Source organism: Cyprinus carpio, chromosome B7 (genome assembly GCF_018340385.1).
Source record: "Cyprinus carpio isolate SPL01 chromosome B7, ASM1834038v1, whole genome shotgun sequence".
Classification (NCBI taxonomy): Eukaryota; Metazoa; Chordata; class Actinopteri; order Cypriniformes; family Cyprinidae; genus Cyprinus; species Cyprinus carpio.
Window position 1 is genome coordinate 4,923,210 of NC_056603.1, and position 21,079 is coordinate 4,944,288.

Consider the following 21,079-nt stretch of genomic DNA (forward strand, 5'->3'; position numbering starts at 1 on the left):
AGCTGTAGCCTCTTACGAGGAGATCAGACACCTTTCCACTATTTACAACTGTGTTCTTTCCCATCATAGTGGTTAGTTTTAGTTTTACGGGAGACACCTCTGCTCGTAGTTCACGACTAACATCCTGGTCAATAAAAGAAGTATCACTCTGCATGTCTAACAATGTAAAATGTAACAGTGTAAAGTCTCATGACATCATCCCTTCCTTTCTCCAGATCGTCTGCTAGTGATGACAGCTGTGTTTCAGTTATGTCAGACTTTAATCTTTCTCTTGTCTCTCGTGCTTGTGCTTTCCACTGTACATATAAATTCACAAGCCTTCTTTCCTTTTTACTTCCTTCTTCCTTTTGATATTCAAGCATCCTTTCGGTTGGTACTTTGATTCTTTCAGAACGGCGAGCTACATCTAACATGCTCTGAGCTTTGTTCTGTAGGTCAGCCAACAGTTTTTCCTTACATTTTATTGTTTCCTTTATGTCCTTCCTTTTATTCTCACTTTCGTTTTGAAGTAGGTGTTTACATTCTTCAAATTCCCTTTGTAGATCAGTAATGTGTTTATTAATGTCCCTTGAAATTACAGATGTAGTCTGTGAGTCTTCCATTCTCAATGCAGGTTTTATGTACCTTTCAATTTCCCGACCAACTTCTGCCACCTGCTGGCCAATGTTGACATGCGGCAGCGGATCTTTAGACTTTTTCGTGCTGCATGGTGGACGGGCAAACTCTTACTGTAGCATCCAGTCGAAAGAAGTCAGCCAGAACTGATGGTTTAGTGGCCTTTTAATGAGTTTCCTTGCGGGTCATAAACCAATGTAAGAGCTGAACACAGAATAAACAAAACAACGTATCACCATAAATCAAACATTAGCCATTTTCATTAACATTTTATCAGTATGTACCAAAGTTTAACAAAACACATCCTCTACACTGTAAGTCACAGCATACCTTGTTGCCACTTTCGACTGAGGCTATATTCATTATCTCTTTAAGCTTTGTTGCCTTTTCACCTTCTCTTTATCGGTAGCGATAATTTTTTTTCTGTGTGTGTTAGATCCCCCTCGTGCATACCTTTCTTTCAAAATAAAAGTCAGTTTCGGCTAAACAGGAAGTGTAAAAATTAAACCATATAAATGCATGTAATCATCATACTTTGACGTCCTTTACACTGTACATTATTGTTTCTCCTCTATGCCCCGCCTTCTGAAACGTGTCAATTTTCACAAGGCTCATCCCAGACAGCAACATAGCGTTGGCCCAGATCCGGCCCACATCTGTCCCTCGTGAAATCCAGGCGGGCCAGATGTGGGCCGGATATGGGCCGAAACTGCTTGCTGTTTGGGATCACTCTGAAAAGCGAGGTGTGCTGTGATTGACCAGCTATCCAGCGCATTGTGATTGGCCGAATGGCTCAAGCGTGTGACAGAAATGTTACGCCCCTTAACATATTGTGATGCCTTGTCCGGCGGGAGCGATGAGACATAAACATAAAACCCATTATAAACGTGATATAAACATGATTTCTAGTCGTGTTTTCTTTTGGAAGGCTAAAACAAAGTAGTTTCGCGTTCTCAATGAAACAGCGTCACACACTGCAGACTTGAGTGAGCAGAGGCCGGCTTGAGTGAGCAGCTTGAGAACAGTGTGGCAGGCAGATTCTACGAAGGAGCAACCACATGTGACGACCCCGGACTGGACGCCACTTCATCCATGGTGAAAGTCGATTTGACGATCCACAGTGCAAAGTTGATATATTTCCTCAGAGACCAGCACGGATCAGCTCCAGGCATGATGAAGTGGATATCGACCTCTTTTGGAAGGCCAAACAAAGTAGTTTCTCTTTCACAACCAAACACACTGCGTCTATACGTATATACGACATGGCGGCGGCAACAACAATACTACAACTAGAATAAAAGGTACTCCTTCTTTCTTTGCGTGAACATTTGGGTGGCGTTATGCAAATATTTCCACCTACTGATGTAGCGATGTGGGGGCGTGTTAGAACGAGCTGTTTCAGGGGGGCGTGGACGAGTGTTAATGTTTATAAAGAATATCTCTTTGGATTTGAGACTTTTAGTCTTTGCAACTTTACAGATCTTCTTTATTCACCAAGAGCTTGTAACACTCCAAAGAGAAAAGAAAATTTGAATGAGAATGTGAGCATGTTAACGGAGCGGGATCATTTTCAGTGATTAAAACCTTATGTTTTTAACATATGTTATTAATTTTAAGAGTTTGTATGGCTTCAGAAGACTTGGAATGCAACAGGACTTGTTTGTAATGCTTTTTTACTGCTTCTTTATGTTCTTTTTTCGCAAATACCTGTGACTGTACTGTTATTTCCCTGTTGTGTTTATATTGTTCAGAAGTTATAGGTTTAGGGGTGGGGTTATGTGCTCCAGTGAAAGTATACATTTCTATAAAATTATTTATATTTTTTACAATTGCATGCAAACCATTAAATTAAGTCATCAACTGAAAACAATAGAGGACCCTGCACGAGAAGTGACACTAAAAGGATAAACCTGCACTTCAAAAAAATGATGCTAAAGGGGTACCTCGAGCGTCAAAAGGCGACGCCAAGGGGTCCTGACCAAACGTCAATATGTGACGAGTTCTACAGTAAACATTTGTTTATTTTACAGTATTAGTGTTTTGTAAACTACAGAAGTTTGTTACAGTGCAGATGATTTGGGGTATTTTTATTATTAGTATTATTATTATTATTTTTTAAGTCTGTCAGAAACGTCTCTGCTGTGTAACTGATGGCAGCTGTCACACAGGAAATCCTCCATAGTCTCATTTAACAATGTTAATTTTAATCTTTGTGGACTTTGAGGCATTAGGCCTTTGAATTGAGACACATTTACAGTCTTACTTTTCTGCAATAAAATTATTAATAAGAGTGAATGAAATGTAATCAAATGCGACTAAAATAACTTGTTGTTTATGCTTCTGTTTCACGTCAGAGATGTAAATACTGTCCATCCTGAATGTCTAAATGTGGTGTGAACATAAACAAATGAATGAGGATGTGTTTACATGCAAACATTTTCATGTTTTATAAACAAGCAAAAAAAAAAAAAAAAAAAAACGAAACAATATTAGAATTTTGATAAAGAGATGAATTCTTAATTCTAAAAAAAAATTTAACAATGTTTTCATCCTTGCATTCCATTCAATCACAATCGATCATCTAGATTGAGTATCTAGACACATTTCTTCTGAAACAGAAGCAGATGATGTTATTTAATTTTGGATGATGAGAGTCTTTTCTAACATTATGAATGGATCTCAGGGTAATAAGTACACAATATATGAGCAGATCAATGCAGGCTGATCAGAGTCTTCCTCTCGTCTCTGTTGCTCATGTCTGCTGTGTCTGATCTTCATCAGCAGGGGCCTCGGCTCTCAGAAGAGGAAAAAGAAGAAGCCCGAGATAAGAAAGGGAAGAATCTCTCTTTCTTCTTCATCTTGTCTTTTTTTAATTCCTCAAACCGTTCACGCAATACAAAATCATTCTCAATAATCACAAGTATTCTTTCATCTCACACACTGGAGCCTCAGATGGAGGGTTTTCGAGGCTGTCAGTCACCAGTATCACCGTCTTCACTAACGACCTCAACCCTCATCAGTCAGATCGTTAGTGGGTTATTTGTTTTAAAAAAGCATCATGTAAAAAGTGGCTCAACAGGATATAAAAATGCATTTCAAACTGAACAGAGTTGTGCTACCCACTTATAATATTATAATAGCCACTTAGTTTTAAGTGTCAAAATGTAAATTAAGAATGTACATATGTATGTAATTTTGTTAAATATGGTTTATTTTCATATTGACTGATACTGACGGACACAGATGTCAGTATGAAAATTAGTGGAAAGAGATGGACAAATACACAAATATAGAGGAAGTAAAACATGAAATATGTTTTTTTTAGAGTAGTAAACAAATGATATGACGCTGATTCATGAAAGCAGATATAATAATCACACAGTTTAACGCTGAAGACAGAAACATCAGACTCAGGACAGAAACACACAACCTCTAAAGTAAGAACAACTCATATGTTCATTCTTAGACTTTTAGATGTTAATATTATCTGAATTGTTGTGAATCCTGTTATGCCGCTAAGATGTTTTTTAAAAACTTCATGGTGTTTTACTCTGAGATGTATTTCATTCTTCTTCTCATTGGTGAGTGTTTGTGGTTTTATTTATGATTTATAGTTTCATTAGGTTTGATCCTGTTATGAAAAGCATTAAAGCAGCGTCTCTCTTTCACAGCTCTCTGCTCCGTATCTGAATGTGTTCAGCGTCAGTATCACTTTATAAATGAGAGGAAGACCTGGACTGAAGCTCAGAGATACTGCAGAGAGAAATACACAGATCTGGCCACCGCTGACAACATGAACGACACGAACGAGCTGAAGAAGAGTGTGAATGATAGAAGTGTTCAAGATGTCTGGATTGGGCTGCAGAAGACGGGTCGTGATGAATGGCAGTGGTCTTCAGGTGAACCTGTGCTCTATCTGAACTGGGGACATAATCAACCAAATGGTGGTGAAGAAGAATGTGTTATGATGAAGAATGGACAATGGCATGATGTGAGATGTAGTGTGTTCCTAACTTTTATTTGCAGTTCATCCAATAACAGTAAGTGCATCTCCCTACAATGGCAACAAACATTAATGTATAAAAACATGCTCCTGGAGGTCCACCGCCCTGTAAAGTTTCTAATCATCCTGCTTCAGCTTGTGATTTTCATCTGATCCTGAAGAGCTTGATTTGCTGGTTCAGGTGTGTTTGATTAGGGTTGGAGTGAAACTCTGCAGGACTGTGGCTCTCCAGAACCGACGTTTGCTGTAAACAGTTTTGACACAATACTAACTGCTTCTAAGTTTTAATGTGGTCATAAATATAAACAACCTAAAGTCAGTTTCTGTAGAGACAAACTAATGTTGGCCTGGAAAAAAAAAGAAAAGATTTTCATTGAACACACATAGATTTTTATTTTATTTTTTGTCACATGGGGTAACTGTGGAAATCTGCCATTAGAGCATAGATTTTTTTATTTTTATTTTTTATTTTTTTTCCAGCAATATTTATAAATTATGAATTCAAAAATGTCAAACAATTGTTTTGGCGAGTGTTTCTGAATAATAAATTCATAATTAATAATTATTTAATTGATAAAATGTAAAAAGCATTGTCTGACGTAGAAAATCAACATAACCCTTTATTCAAATATTATTAAAAATGTGTTAAAGATTTTGTAACCATATATATGGTTTTATATTTTGAAATATATAAATAATAATACAATTTTTATGGTTTAATCAAACATGTAGGTTCATTAAAAACTAATAGCACCTCCGGACATCATTTTTGGATACTGTATGGAATTCTGCCTCTTTTTGATGTTTAGGAACAAAACTCTTGTTCAGTTCTTGTCTTGTCAGTGTAATTTAATTGTGCTCACTATATTACAATATTTTGTTTTGGAGTTTTTTTTTCTCAGAAATTAGTATTTTTTTTTTTAAGTAGATTTTTCGAAACAAATTAAAAATTTGTGATAATTAGCTGCAGAGTCTGTGATAAACCACCTGAACACTGTGAGCTGTGCGACACATTCAGCTTTCAGTCTCTCAACTCAAAATCAGTCTTTAAATGATGTGTTTCTGATGTTAACCATAAAGCAGCATAAGAATAATGAACAAACTGATTGATGAATCTGTTTTCATCTGTTTTCTTAAAGCAAACACAGGACTCGTCTTTATCAATCAGATGATGAACTGGAGAGACGCTCAGAGTTACTGCAGACAGAATCACATTGATCTGGTCAGTGTGAGAAACCAGAATGAGAATCAACAGGTTCAGAAGATCATTAGTGATAATCATTTATCTGGATCACAAGTCTGGATCGGTCTGTTCAGAGACTCATGGCAGTGGTCAGATCAGAGTGACTCCTCATTCAGAGACTGGGACACTGGTGAACCTAATAATTGGGGAGGTAATGAAAACTGTACAGTTGTGAAACTGAACACTCAGGGAAAATGGAACGACATCTCTTGCACCAGTCAATATCCTTTTGTGTGTCATGAAGGTGAGTAGATCCTCACAGACCACACACACTCCATCATCACCTCCAGATCTCTTAAAGTTCACTCTACATGTCTGACATGACAGATTCATCCCCAGTGTTTGTTCTGCATGTTGTTTTTGATCAGTCTCTCTCTAGTTTCTGCTTGTGCTTTGTTTGGTTTCCAGATAAACTGATTGTGATCAGAGAGAATCTGACGTGGTCTGAAGCTCTGAGATACTGCAGACAGAATCATGTGGATCTGGTCTCGGTTCATTCAGAAGAGATTCAGCGTGAGGTGATGGACGTGGTTAAACAAGCGTCTACTGCGGAGGTGTGGTTAGGATTACGTCACTCCTGCATTTTGGGCGTCTGGTTCTGGGTGAGTGGAGACACTGTGTGCTATCAGAACTGGGCTCCAGGGAACGGTGCATCAGAGGAGGACTGTGAACACACAGTGAGATCTGGAGCAGTTCAGTCTGGAGGAGATCAGCGCTGGATCAGCCGTCCTGAGACTCACAAACTCAACTTCATCTGCAGAAATTATGGAGAGTGAAGAACATGTGAATGGCTGTATGTTTATTTCCATTATCTTCCTGTTCCCAGCTGTGAAGGTTAAATACATGTTTTTCTACAGATAATATGTTATATAAATAGTTCATGCAGTCTTTCAGTAATATATTACTGAGCTGTGAAGTGTAGATGGTGTGTATTTCTCCAGGAGGATGATTCAGTGTGATTCCTGTTGGTGGTGTTTGGTTAAGGGCTTACAGTTAGAACTGCTCTTTTTAATGCGTTTGCTTTTACAAACTCTTTTAAAATGTACTTTGTGTTATTCAGTAACTGCAGAATTTTGAGACATTCATCTGCCAGTTTAATTTTGTGAGGGTTCATAAGGGAATCATATTTATATCATTAGATAAATTGTTGTACTGTTTTCTTTTAGTTTTATGAGAAAATGTGCTCTTATGAAAGTACAATGTAATTTATTAATGTGACTGAAGAGTATAATATGAGTTATATGTATTTTGAGAATTTTTGTATGATGGTGTGGCTACTTCTTCCTTATGTTTAAAGATTTTATGTATAATAAATATACATTAACTTTGGAAAATATGTTTTGACTGAGATTGTGTGAGCTCTGTGTTTCTCAGCAGAATAAGTTCAGGTTTATTCTTAGAAAGTAAGAGGTGAAGGTAGGGTATACAATATCTTGTGTCTTCATCCATGAACTCAGGATCAGATCTTGAGCTGACAGCTGATGATCTCCATCATGGTACAAACAAAGCCTAACTGGATTGGTTTGGTTTTGCCAACTCAAAACTAATCCCATAACCATAAGTTTGTTCAACTCCCATCGCGGTTATGGGCCTGGTGTCTGAAAACTCATCCAAATCTGTTTTAATCTTACTTTTAGGGCTGAATCAAAAACACAAAAAGGTTCTGTTGGTGTCTGAACCCCTGAATTTTCAAAAAATAATATACAGTCGATGACTAAATAGTTCATGGTTAAGTTCATAGATCTGTTGCAGGGTTTGACACAGAAGCACTTTGTTGTTCATTGACGTCATGAGCGGGCAGCAACAGAAAACACAAATGAGGAGAGACAAGATCAAGTTAACATTAAACCACAGACCAGGATGTCAATATCTTGTTGAATGATTCTTGAATACTGGTAGCTTTCATATAACTCTAATAGTATTTTCTGTCCACTTGATAAGACATTCAGACCTCTCAGGAACTCATATAAAGAGTTTCATCAGAAATGGACTTGCTGTAAGGAGCACTGGAACTTCAGCGCCCCTGCAGATGTATTGAAGGAGGGTGTGAAAGACTTACCTAGTTGTCTATCTTGTTCACTTCAACACAAATATATTGAGCTGAAAACAAACCCAAGATGATTTCTATGTATGGCACCATTTTGGTCACTTATGTAAACAAGCCTATGGAAGGATAGTCCGGACAATTTTAAAAAGGAATTGTAAATTGTACTTTTCAACTGTTTTCCATATGTGGATGCAAAATTGTGCCATCCAAATTTAAAAAGAAAAAACAGAGTCCATTTGCAACTGTGTTTCCCATGTCTTACGAGTTATGAACATGTTATATTTTAATAGCAATATTAATTACCATTAGGGCTGCACAATATTGGAAAAAAAAAACTGACATTGAAATATCTTTTTTTTTCTGTGATATATTTTGTGATGTGTATAAATACAAGAATTTTTATAAGATGTCTTGAATTGCACAAAAAATAATAATAATAATTGTATAATAATTGGGGTGATCTTTGTAAAAGGTAAATTATAATAATAAAAAAAGTGTAATAAAAACCCTGAAAAAATGACTTGTTACTTTTTGCCTTATTTGTGTATTTGTATATATATTATACACTATTTGTGTCTTAATTTTCTCACTCTTCTGCTAACTGTCCCACTGGATGGATGACATTCGACGTAGGCGTAGTGCATGCCCCGGTGATTTAGTGATGAGCACAGAGGAGAGAGAGCAAAACAAAATGCTGATCACAAATTAGAATTACGAAACAAGAATTTGTAAAGAAAAATGTTGGAGGGTTTTGACATAAGCCAAGAGGTCACTGGTTTTCCTTTGCTAAAGTAAGGAAGCTCTGGGCCCATATTCATGAAAAATCTTAGAGTTGCTCCTAGTAACAAAATTGTAAGAAAATTCTTAGAAATGTGGGTGTTTCCTCTTTAAATAAAGAAAAGATCATAGTAAAGAAAAATATAATTCAGAAAGCATCCCTTAAAACATTGTCTTTTAAGAGACTTAAGAGTTTCTTTAGCATTGGAGAAAATCATCAAAACATGAAGAGGGAGAAGAAATGCATATTTGCACACAATGCATGACAGTTAATAGGCTACACATTAGATCGTGCAGTGATCATGTTTGTGACATCTCCGACACAGTTTAAAAATGCCATAGCGCCAAAAAAGGAAGTATTCACTACATTAACTACGGTCACGTTCACACTGTCAGTTTTAGGGATTGACAACCGCATTTCCTTACAGTCGCGAAATATCCCGTTCAAACAGCAGCGCACTGTACAGTAGCCTCTCGAATACTGTCTGAACGTGCAATGAGAGTCAAGCCCGTGTATCGCGTCCTTTTCTGCATCTCGCGCATGACACAGAATTTGAGTCCCTTATTGTGCTTAAAGCTGACGGAAGATGATAAAGTTGAGGGAATTGTGTTGATCTAAAACCTTCAGATGATGCACAGCTTATCTCTCCATCGCTGTACCTTACACAGAGTGAAACCACACGAGGGTCTCTCTCGCACTGTACTACATGTTGTCCAGTTCATACAGCGCCTGTTTTCTGAGAATGCTGTTCTGAGTCCTGAAAATAGACGGGTGTGAGTTTGTTTATAGAATGCAATTGTCACCCCGTAAAATAACTGTATTGTGTGAACGTAACCGTGTGAAGCACTCAAATACAGGACTGACAGCCGTGTTCTGCTGCTGTGTGAACATGGCTGCTGTACATTAACATAGGCTATTTGGCAACTGGAAAAATGCAACTTTGCAGCAGTGACGATTTTGGTCTGTCATAACTTTCTACAAGCAAAGTTATTACACAAACGATCACAGCACTTTCAGAACCTTATTGTGTCGCTGTTCGTTCCCTATCAAATACCTTAAGTACAACATTGATAGCATGGTACTGTAAGTAAAAAAGTAAGTAGCCTATATGTGTGTGTGTGTGTGTGTGTGTGTGTGTGAGAGAGTGAGAGAGAGAGAGAGAGAGAGAGAGAGAGAGGACGGTAAAACAGGAAAAAATAAGCCTAGAATTTCAAAGTGAAGGCTTGTAATAAAGCCTAAAGCGCTTTTCTTCTTGGACAACCAGCCAATAACAGTCTTCCAAAGACTGTGTCATACAGTACGTACCAACAGGGTCAGCCCCGCCTCTTTGTTGCTCTCAGATTGGTGATTGGTTGTTTTTTGGTTTTGAGTAATGAGTAGTAATTTTTAAGCTAAATTAGGAGCTCTCTGAGAGGATTCTTAGAATCTTTAAGAACGCGGGCCCTGATGTTTATGTATGGAGGTCCAAGAGAGCCACTTAAAAATAAAATGAAGAATCAATTTATTGATTTAATAATTCAAACATAAAAATGTATATTAATAAATCCCTTTTTAAATAGACAATTTAATAGACATATTTAAAGATTTTTATTTAATTCGTGTTTTTAAATGTTGTTTAATAAAACAATAAAACAATACATTTAAAAAATATTTTTTAATGTATAAATAAATAGCATTTTTTTAAATTCATGTTTTAAAATGCGGATCAATAAAATAATAAAAAAGTACATTAATAAATCTTTTTAAATGCACATTTTAAATCGCTTTTTAGAAATGTATTTGGCAATTGCTTTTCATTGTCCTTTTGCCAAATGCTTTTCTTTGTCCACCTTTTTCCTCAACATGGAAGTGAGCCTATGGGTGAGACTTCCGTTTCATTAGCCGCTAAAGGTAAATAACAAGGAGAATAACAACGTGCAGTAAACTGTAAAACTGTTTGCAGTACAAACCAGTGTTGTTAATTAAGATAACAGATTATTATAATATGATAGGACACATCAATTGTCAATATTAAGCAAAACAAACTGTTTTGTACAGCTAAAAATAGCTGGACGCAAATGAGACCGGAAGCTAGACCCATAGAAATTACAAATGGCGGCACCCATTTTTACGTCAGGAAAAAAGTGGATACATTTGTCAGTCGAGTTAAAAAAAAGCCATTGGACAGTACACACGTGGGAGCAACCAATCAACTTTCGCCTCGATTTGAAGAGCCAACCCCTCACTCACTTGTAAATGTAACTCGCACTGTCATTGGACAGTGAGAAGAGCTTTACTTCATTACAGCGGGAGTATGAAGACAGATTCAAGCAATGTCAGGGGAATCTGAACGTGTTTCTGCTTAATAAATTCTCTCAGTTATCAGGGGCTGATGCAAAATACGGCACTGGCATCTCGCAGCGGCACTTCCGGCTGCATCTCCAGCAGCACAGACTTTCTTCGCTGGCCAATTATATAATTTGATATAATATTTTTTTTTTTTTTTTTTTTTAAACTATGTTTCAGCCATAGGACATTTGTCATGACATTTGTCCATTATGTACAACAGGACTGTCATTTGTCTGCATTTATCATGAAGTTTGTTAATAAAGTCAGTTTATGTTTGATATTTGCTGCATAATCGTCTAGGCTGCTTTAGGGACCGTCTGCTAATTTTCTTCACAGTACAAAACGAAGTTCAATAATTCATTCTAATTAATGTTTGCACTGCAGGGCTATAATAAAATCAGTAGTTATATAAGCTTTACGGTTTGCCATTGTGTTATATGTAAATGTTCTATTTAAATGTTAAAAGTCATTTTATTTAAACACATCGGAAATTTTAACCCATGTGGTGGAATTGTTGTGTCCCTGTGATAGCGATTCAGAGCTTTCTCTGGATTAAATTTACTGCTACAAAACACAAAGGTGGTTTTGATTTTTTTTTTTTTTTCATGTCGATATAAAGTGCATACTGTTAAAACTGACTGTGGTAGTTATGTGGTAGTCACTAGTTCACCTCTAAGAGAAAGTTGAAACTGCTGCATATGTGTAATATGTGTATGTGTACATGCGCGCGCGTCTACTGAAATATTATGCAATTAAAGATCACAATAGGGCGCAAGATGATATGTAATTTTTTTATTTATAATTTAATGAACAAGTAGGCCAAATGCGAGCACAGTGCAGCTGTACTAGAAAATATGAGCTAAATGTTCGTTAATTTGAATGAAAAGAAAAAGAAACCAAATAAATAACTTTATATTCTTACATTATTTTCCTTTGTACAGCGCTCGATATAGGTATGACAAAAGTGCTGCAATGCATTCATTTTGACAACTAACAGGATGTTAAACATAGACAAAGTGGACTGATAACTTGTTCAGAGTTCATTGTAAGCTTACATAAAATTCAGTGAAGGTTGAATCTGCATGTCTCATCAATGAGTAGGCCTATGCAATGATGGAGAACAAGATTTTGGTGGTTTTAAGACCCAGCACCAAGCTGACTGAGCAATAAAGCTTTAGTGAGCCCTTTTATTAAAATACCTGGAGCCTAGGTAATACAAAAATAACACAAAATTTGTCATTCACTCAGTATTAGTGAATTTTAGGTCCTAATTATGTTTTAGGTCTTAAAACTGTCCAGTACTTTATAGTCAAATCCATTTCTCAAGATTTCATCCACTGCCTAAGAGGGCAAAGTGATTAATATCAGTTCATTTCTGACTATCTCTATCACTCGAGGGGGAAAAACATGTTTGTGAATGGGCATTTGATTTACATTTGAGAGGAACTGAGAAGATTGTAAACAAGGATACAAACTGGCCACCTTTCACTGAAAATTGCCGTTCTGAATTCAAAGGCCATCTGTGTGATTCCAATAGATCCAATGAGTTGAAAACTCTTGCTACTTCGTACTTCAATACAAAACAATGCTGAACTTTGACAATATATTTACATACACATAGCAAGGGCTTTTTAAATAATATAATAAATAAAAAGAAAACAGATAGAATATAAAAAGAATAGAGCAAGCTAGTGTTAGAGGCCTTTTTTTGCTTTTGTTAATTGTATACTTACTGAGAGTTTGACTCCTTACCCTATGGTTGTGGGTTCGAGTCTCGGGCCGGCAATACCACGACTGAGGTGCCCTTGAGCAAGACACTGAACCCCAAACTGCTCCCCGGGTGCTGCAGCATAAATGATGCCCACTGCTCCGTGTGTGCGCGCGTGTGTGTGTGTGTGTGTGTGTGTGTCGCCGCAGCATAAATGATGCCCACTGCTGTGTGTGTGTGTGTGTGTGTGTGTGTGTGTGTGTGTGTGTGTGTGTGTGTGTGTGTGTTCACTGCTGTGTGTGTGCACTTTGGATGGGTTAAATGCAGGGCATGAATTCTGAGTATGGGTCACCATACTTCGCTGTGTGTTATGTCACTTTCACTTAAAGTTTTTAGCCGATTCTGGAAGATGGTTAAGGACTCAGCTGCTCGGATTGAGTTGGGCAGGTCATTCCACCAGGAGGGAAAAGTTAATGTAAAAGTCTGTGAAAGTGATTTTGTGCCTCTTTGAGATGAACAATCAAGCGACATTCATTTGCAGAATGCAAGCTTCTAGAGGGCTGAAGTAATGAATTTAGGTAAAGGGGTGCAGAGCCAGTGGTGTTTTTGTAGGCAAACATTAAACTGTGAGTATGTTTGGAATCAGATTTAAAGGGATAGTTCACCCAAAAATTTAAATTTGCTGTTAATTTACTCACCTTCAGGCCATCTAAGATTTAAGTGAATTTTTTTCTTCAGCATAACGGTAAAAGAAGATATTTAGGTAAAACCATTGTCCTTGGCAATTCATACAATGCATGTCTATGGCTGCTGGTTTTTGAGCATCAATAAAACAAATCAGTCAAGACCATATCAGTACCTGTGGCTCCTGATGATTGAAGTGTTAAGTGAAACAATCAGTCTGTGTAAGAAAATGAACATTACTTACAACATTTTTACCTTTAATGCACAGCCTGGGTAAATGGTTCAGCACGTTCATGACTGTCTGGAGTGCGATCTTTCTCTGCCATTCTCTTTCATCAAGCTACATCACACAATTTCTTCATAATCGCTGCAACTAAAATGATTTTTACAAAAGAAATGCTTAGCAGGTGCAGTGATTAGCTGCTTATAAAAGGATATAAATAACATGTTTCAGACACTCCAGTACCAGAAAAGAGAGGGTCACAGGGGGAGATCAGTATTTAACCTGCACTCTCCTTAGCAGTTTTCCCTGGATGGTCTTGACCCAGAGTTCCTGGGCTTTTCTTCTTCAGGGCAGTTTAAGGTGTCTTAGGAGTGCGTGGGAGATGTAGTTTCCCGAGGAGCCCGAGTTGATGAGGGCGGGCACTAAAACAGAATGACGAGGGGTGAGTAGCTGAACTGTCAGCAGAGACAAAGTGGATATATCAGGTTGGAACTGGAGTGTACTCACCGCTAGGTGTGGGGGGCTTGAGGGGCAAGTCTTGATATAATGTCCGGATGGCCCACAATATAGGCAAATTTGTATCCACCTGCATCAGTTCTGGTACTGGAGGACAGGCAGTGGGTGAGGCCGGTGAACGGCGTTCTTTCGGGCTGGCAGGGGAAGAGGAAAAATTTCCAAGCCCACAATGTCATTGTAGATAACTATCTGGGCTCGGATCCAAACCCTTTCGGTAGGCAGTCAACAGTGCTGTCTCATTCCATCTGCTAGTTGCTGCAAGAGTGCAGAATTGGAGGGTGTAATCGCTTGTCGAGGAAGGGCCTTGGCATTGTTGCATGAGTTGGTTGAGGATGGATAGAGAGCCTGTGGATAATCCAAATACCTCCTTAAAATGAGAGGTGAAGACCATGGGATGGCCATGGGACTGGCTGAGGCAGACAAAGGGGTGGTGACCGGAAATAGAGAGGCTGTCAATGCCATTGACCAGCTCTTCCAGAGCGTCCGCAGAAGCAGGGCGTCAAGGATCCATCTCCGGTCGTTGAATGTTGGTCTGGTCTTGTGTCAGCAATGACACAAGGGAGGCACAAGTAAGTGAAATAAAGAAGCGGGTTTATTGATCACATAGGCAAGAATAATCAAGGAAACAGCTTGAAGGTGAGTTATAAAAAGTAACTTTACAGGATTGTTTTATATATTAATAAAAATACAGGCTTATGGATTCCTGCTTGAGATTTGATCCAGGACAGTTATATGAATAGAATGACTCCCAAGATGTTCAACATACAGCGAATCTGAAAGACAGAAACAGAGCATGTATGCATGTGCACGTTTTTCCATTTGCATGCACCAATCATGTGAACGTTCCCGGTTTCTCACCATGCCCCCAGTGATCCATCCAAAGCGCACTGGCTTGGCGGTCTTTCTTTTTGTCCCATTTTCCTCGGACTCGTTTCCAGTCTTTTGTAGCGCAGAAACGCTTCCCCTGCCAGAGTCGCCCGTGTTACTGCCGGATTCTGCATCATAAACAATATTCACAATTTAATCCTAAACCATATTCACAATTTAAATTCATACAGAGTCATTCAAAACTATGTTACAACAGCGTACCATGATCTTGCTGTACCAAACTGTAGATTCAGGACTACAATCAGTCTTTAGACTTTAGTTTTTGCCCCTCATACTTTATTGTATTTTATAGCATTTACTATAGCTATATTTGAATTGGGTGATTTCTTCTATAAGCTCCTGAGTCCTAACCCTAAATATAACCGTTGGTATCCATCTGGATTTTTTAACCACATTTGTTTTATTAGGCTATATTAGGTTAATATTCTGGTTATAGGCCTACACTAAGATTTCCTGGAAGAAGTACCCCATTGGTCAGCGCAGAAGTAAACTGTATTCTGTTCACATAGGCTATAGCCCTATTCGGACGGGACTAGTTTTCTAAACTACGTTTGAGTTTCGATTCTTACCACCTGATGTCTGCGATTTTCATGTACCAATTCGGATGGGACTAACATCTTCGTGTTTATTACAGAGGTGGGAGGGTCTGTTTTGTGCATCTGGGCGTCACACAGATCACGCGCTCTGTACGCGTGCATTGCATATAACGTTAGTCATTCTGATCGATTACCATTAGTATTATTACACAATAAATATTAAAAACTAAATGGCTAGTATAGCAAAACCATGTTAATGTGTGGTTTCTTTAGTTTAATTTGTTTTTTGTAGTAGGCTAAATCCATTTTTAATTTTCATAAAGGTACATCTGTAATTAAAACATTATGTAACTGAGTGCATAAATGAACGTGAGTAATGTTAATCTTACCTGACGCTGATATTACAATAGCCAGTATTAACAGTTTTTTATGTGATCTGGCTCTTGATTTTATTATTTTTATTTTTTTATTATTATTTCTTTGCCGGGAAACAAATATATCAAACATGCGCGCGGTAAGAGCATCTACGGTAATTCACGTTGGCCAAAACACACAAGGAAACGCGTTGTGAAATAAAATATCACCAGCAATCACAGACATTCGCATTCGGACAGGATTAGTTTTCTCAGAGGATCACTGAGTTTGCTGAAAAACAGTAGGTAATTCGCTCTGTAATTATTACAGGGGTTGTGTGAGAAAAACACAGACATGGCAGATTCGGACGGGATTAAAATCACCAAGTACGTCTGTGAAACACAGATTTCTCTAACGACCCCCTGTAAAAGTAGTCCCGTCCGAATAGGGCTTATGCCAAATATATTATGTAGCCTATTCTGTTCAACTAGCTACTGTCAGGGACAGGGCAGACCCGGTCCCAGCCAATCATCAATGCTCACACTCCCCTGAGTACTAATCACCAGCACCTGATCTCCATTACCCCGGCACTATAAAACACTCACAGAAACACCAGTTCACTGTCAAGCCTCCAACAGGAATTGACCTCATGATCTTGTCTCCAGCTCACCTCGTCTTATCAGCAAACACCAGCCGTAATGTATACTCACATTTGGGAAGTTAACCTGTGTGTCTTTGTTCTCTTGTCCCCAGAACTCTCATGGCACTATCTGTGATCTGAATTCTCCTACGTACCTCGATATCTCCTGAGTGCCCATGTGATTCTTCGAACATTGTTCTCCCACTGCAAAGAGAAGAGACAAGTATTGATATTCACGTATTGTGTGGCTTTGATGTCTCGACATGTAATGAACTCACCTGGCTTTTGCAGAAGCGGAATCCCCTGGCTTCCATGGACACGAACTCCACAGACCCCGCACCAAGATTGCACTTACTCACCTCTCACGAACTTTGTCTAAATAAAAGACTGTTGAATTCACTTACCTCAGCCTCCGTGTACTATCCTGACAGCTACACGAATAACAAAGTGGAAACTGTTTGCATGGTAAATGGTTTGTGCTAAATGAATGTGTTCATGAAAACAGTAATAAACTAAAACAATGTATGTTAACATACCAGTTTGCAACATTTAGCAGCATAATTAACCACTTATTTGCATAGCTAAATAACTGAAAAATGTTAACACTAGAAGCTTCGCAAAAAAAAAAATATATATATATATATATAATAAAAAAAATGAATAGAGCCTAGTTTTATGTCCTGTATTTGCGCCTGTTTGTTTTAGGCTTGAATCAGCTCTCTTTGGATGGAGTAGGTTACTGGCTAGATGGCGCTGTCAAAGGGGTCTCAGAAATGCGGTCCTACAACTGCAAACTCTGGTACTTCAGGGCTATTTTTTATTTTTTTTTAACAGCACATGACCCACAGCAGCAGCCTTGCACAGAGTCTCCAGTGATGGCCTGCTGCGTCAGATGCGGCCCGTGGCGGTAGTGTTGGCGTAAAACTTGGAGAAGCGGTGATTCATTAGTACACCCGAAAACTCTGAATATCAGCTGTTCCTGGAATGCATAAATAAATACATGAATAAATAATTTAAGCAATCGCTGGTTTAAACCTAACTTTATTATTTATTTTTGAAGCATGGTTAATGATTTTTTTTTTTTTTAAAGAAATAAACACAAACATAGCCTATATTAATGTTTACACATTATATGATTTATGTAATTTAATGAAAATTGTTATATATTATATAATTTACCCAGAGTTAAATAAACAGAAAGAAAGAAAGAAAGAACCATAGAAAGACCATAATGTAGATTCTGCACCACTTCCAATCTAAATCTACTTCTTTAATCGAAAACTTGTTACATTGATATGTGAACTCCTTGTACCGACATTTTATTTATTTATTTTATTTTTTGAACTTGTTTGATCTATTTGCAATTAATATATATATATATATATATATATATATATATATATATATATATATATATATATATATATATATATAATTATTATTATTATTATTCACACTCTTAATCATTTCAGAAACATCTTCATAATGTTTGGTCTCTCACATTATAAATCACGTAAATGGTAACCTATATTTTTCATTCAAAATGGCATAATTCCACAATGTCACATTAAATATACCCAGCCAGCATTTCAACATTGAGTCACCGGTGAATCAACATCAGGTACCATGGTTGAATCAAAGCTGAATCATATTTTGGTTTTGCAAACTGAATCAACGTTGATATTGTGTCTTACCTTCAGCATGGGTGAGTTCCCTCTTACCTCTTTCACTGTTGAGAGTGTGGAGCTGGAATTCACACTCAGCTTCTGTGAAAAGTTAAGTCCGTCTTCTTTGATTTTACTGGCTCATTCTGACAAGTGAGGAAGACTATCCTAAAAACTACCTTTATTTAACCAGGAAAAGACTCATGGAGATTATAATGTTTTTTTTTTTTTTTTTTTTTTTTCAGGAGCCAATATAGGCAGCCAAGTTTGCATACACAACTGAACAACATAGTAATAACTTACATTACAAAACCAACATATAACCAGTTAAAACAATTAAGTTGCTCTCTAAGTTAAAGACTTAAAATAATTATAAGACTCCTTTTGGAGAAGATTCCAATCTGAAGTGATGGCATGTTTAAAAGAGGTTTTACCGAGCTCCATTCTGACAAGGAGCACACAAACAAACAAAGATTTGTTTGAGAAAATAATGAATCATTCCCAAATGAAGTCCTTTATATGATATAACAGAGATACAATGGCAAATGACCCAAAATTGCCTTATAATATATCAACAGATGCCAATGCATTTTTCTCCAAATGCTCAAAGAAGACCATGATGCAACTTTTATATATTTCACAATTGATGAGTTGAAAATTTACAGTACAATCAGTTATGAATCTCAGAGCACTATAAAGCATCCAAGGAGGAGAGAAGGTAAGAGGGACATACTGATAAACTACATCCCTGTAATCAAGAACCAGTAAAAACATAATGGACACTATATTTTATTTATTTTTTTTCTCACACAGAATGAAAAACATGGCTTATTTCTAAAGTAAACCCCAACTTCCTCTTTATTTTATATATTTATTTCTCAAATGCTTAATATGTGAACCAAAACCTAGCTTGTTGTCAATAATAATGCCCAGACATATGTACTCTGACACTGAGGGAATTTGGCTCCTCTGAGAAGTTTGAAGAGTTCTCTGAAGAAGTTCTTGAATTTGAAAATAACATGCATTTTGTAACTTTTAATCTTTAAACTAAACGTTTTGACATTCTAACAACAAACTAAGCAGCTCAAGCGAAGCCATGTCCATTAAACAGAAATGTCTTTCCTCCTGCTGCTATCACAGGTTGTGTCATCCTCTGGACGCTGCTCTCTGCGGTCACGCCGCGGCCGTGTTGAACGGAGAGATGTTTGTTTCTGGAGGGTGTGACTCTCGTCTGCGCTGCTGTCCGTGTCTGTGGATCTACGACCCGGTGCACAGCTGCTCAGAACGATCACCCATGACAGCAGGAGCGGGACGGGCAGGTCACGTGATGCTGGTTTCGGGACAGCGATTGGTCGTGGCCGGGGGGTTGCAGCCAGTGTGGGCGGGGTTTGGAGACCAGCTGCAGTGTGAGTCGTATGATCCTGTTCACGACTCCTGGACGTCTTTCCCCGTGCTGCCCCGACCGCACCTCTCACCCGCGGCGGCCGCTCTTGACGGACAGCTGTATGTTTTGGGAGGGTCTTCGGCTGATTCTGCCCGTGATACAGCATGGGTGCACCGTTATGATCCACAGGGAAAGTGCTGGGAGAAACTGGGAGCAATGCCGCGACCTTACGCGGATCTCGCCGCATGCGCTTTACAGCTGCCTGTCAGTCTGAAGAGCTGAAAGAGCGCTTCAGATGAATATTTATTAGTGTATTCTATTACAATGAGATAAAAAGTTGCAATTGTCAAATTCTGACAGGAAAAATATCAGCTTACAATTCAGACATTTTCTTGCAACTGTGTGTTTATACACATGAAATAAAATTGAATACCACCTTTCGTGAAATTTAAGACCAAACCTGTGATGGAAATACACATTATATTAAATGCATGTGTGATATTTAATCCATTTAATGTAAAAAGCAAACAAAATATCCTCCTGAGACCTAAGCATAGCATTTTTTTTTTATATTTCATAGTTGAGAATCATCTTTATACAACGTTTGGTTAACAAAAATCCTGAAACCTAAAAATTGAATGAAAAAAATCTCTATTGATGTCTTTCATGTCATTTTATTGTCTTTCTTTGTTTCTTTTTCTTTTTTTCTTTTTAAACAAAAAAAAAAAAAATGTCCCCTACAAACCGTGTAATGTAATGACAATAAAAGTCTAATTTCACAAAACTTTTTTTCCCCTGGTTATCAGGATGATATCATCACTGTCAAAAATGCTATTCATTATTACCATACAATGAACTTTTCATATGAGCAGACAATATCCCATACAAAATATCCTCACAAAAGCACTGCATCAACAATACTTTTGGTGGTATAAACATAATAAGAAGCTATATTTTCATCAGTGCTCTATCAGCTTTTACATACTTAAATCTTCTTATGTTTTTTATATTTACTCCAGGATGTTATTTACCTTAAAGGCCTTATTAAATGAATATCATCTTTAATGTGAAATTATCAAATTAAATTTACAGTGCCAAATTAAAACTGCAATAAATTTTTTAATAGGCCTATACAAAAAAAAAAAAAAGTAAAAAAAATCATATTTTTAAATACACTAAACCACCAGTAGAAGATGGGAATTTACTTATTCATTTAACTTATTGGTAGGTTCAAAACACTATTGAAACAATGCAGAGTGTTGCTTGGAGAATGTGAAATACTTCTGCTGTCATCTTCCTTTGGAACTACAGGCGCTTTTCAATAAATTAGAATGTTGTGAAAAAGTTCATTTATTTCAGTAATTCAACTCAAATTGTGAATTGGTGGGTTTTTGTTAAATGTGAGCCTAAATCATCACAATTAAAAGAACCAAAGACTTAAACTACTTCAGTCTGTATGCACTGAATT

At 37.4% G+C, this 21,079-nt stretch overlaps 2 protein-coding genes across 3 annotated transcripts in view; both read left to right on the forward strand.

The window, feature by feature from the left end:
* LOC109044943 (kelch-like protein 33) overlaps window positions 1-19,929 on the forward strand; it is a 74,849-nt gene extending 54,920 nt beyond the window's left edge. For both annotated transcript variants that reach the window (XM_042726745.1, XM_042726744.1), the window contains exon 8: window positions 19,368-19,929. In XM_042726745.1, the coding sequence (XP_042582679.1) occupies window positions 19,368-19,893 (526 nt within the window). In that variant the 3' untranslated portion in view covers window positions 19,894-19,929. The remainder of the gene's footprint in view (window positions 1-19,367) is intronic.
* Window positions 4,172-8,152, forward strand: LOC109059393 (C-type mannose receptor 2-like). Its single transcript, XM_042726785.1, has 4 exons — window positions 4,172-4,196; window positions 4,287-4,655; window positions 5,758-6,105; window positions 6,270-8,152. Exons 1-4 carry the CDS (start codon window positions 4,172-4,174, stop codon window positions 6,635-6,637), a joined length of 1,110 nt encoding a protein of 369 aa, XP_042582719.1. The 3' UTR covers window positions 6,638-8,152.
* Window positions 19,930-21,079: the final 1,150 nt, after the last annotated feature.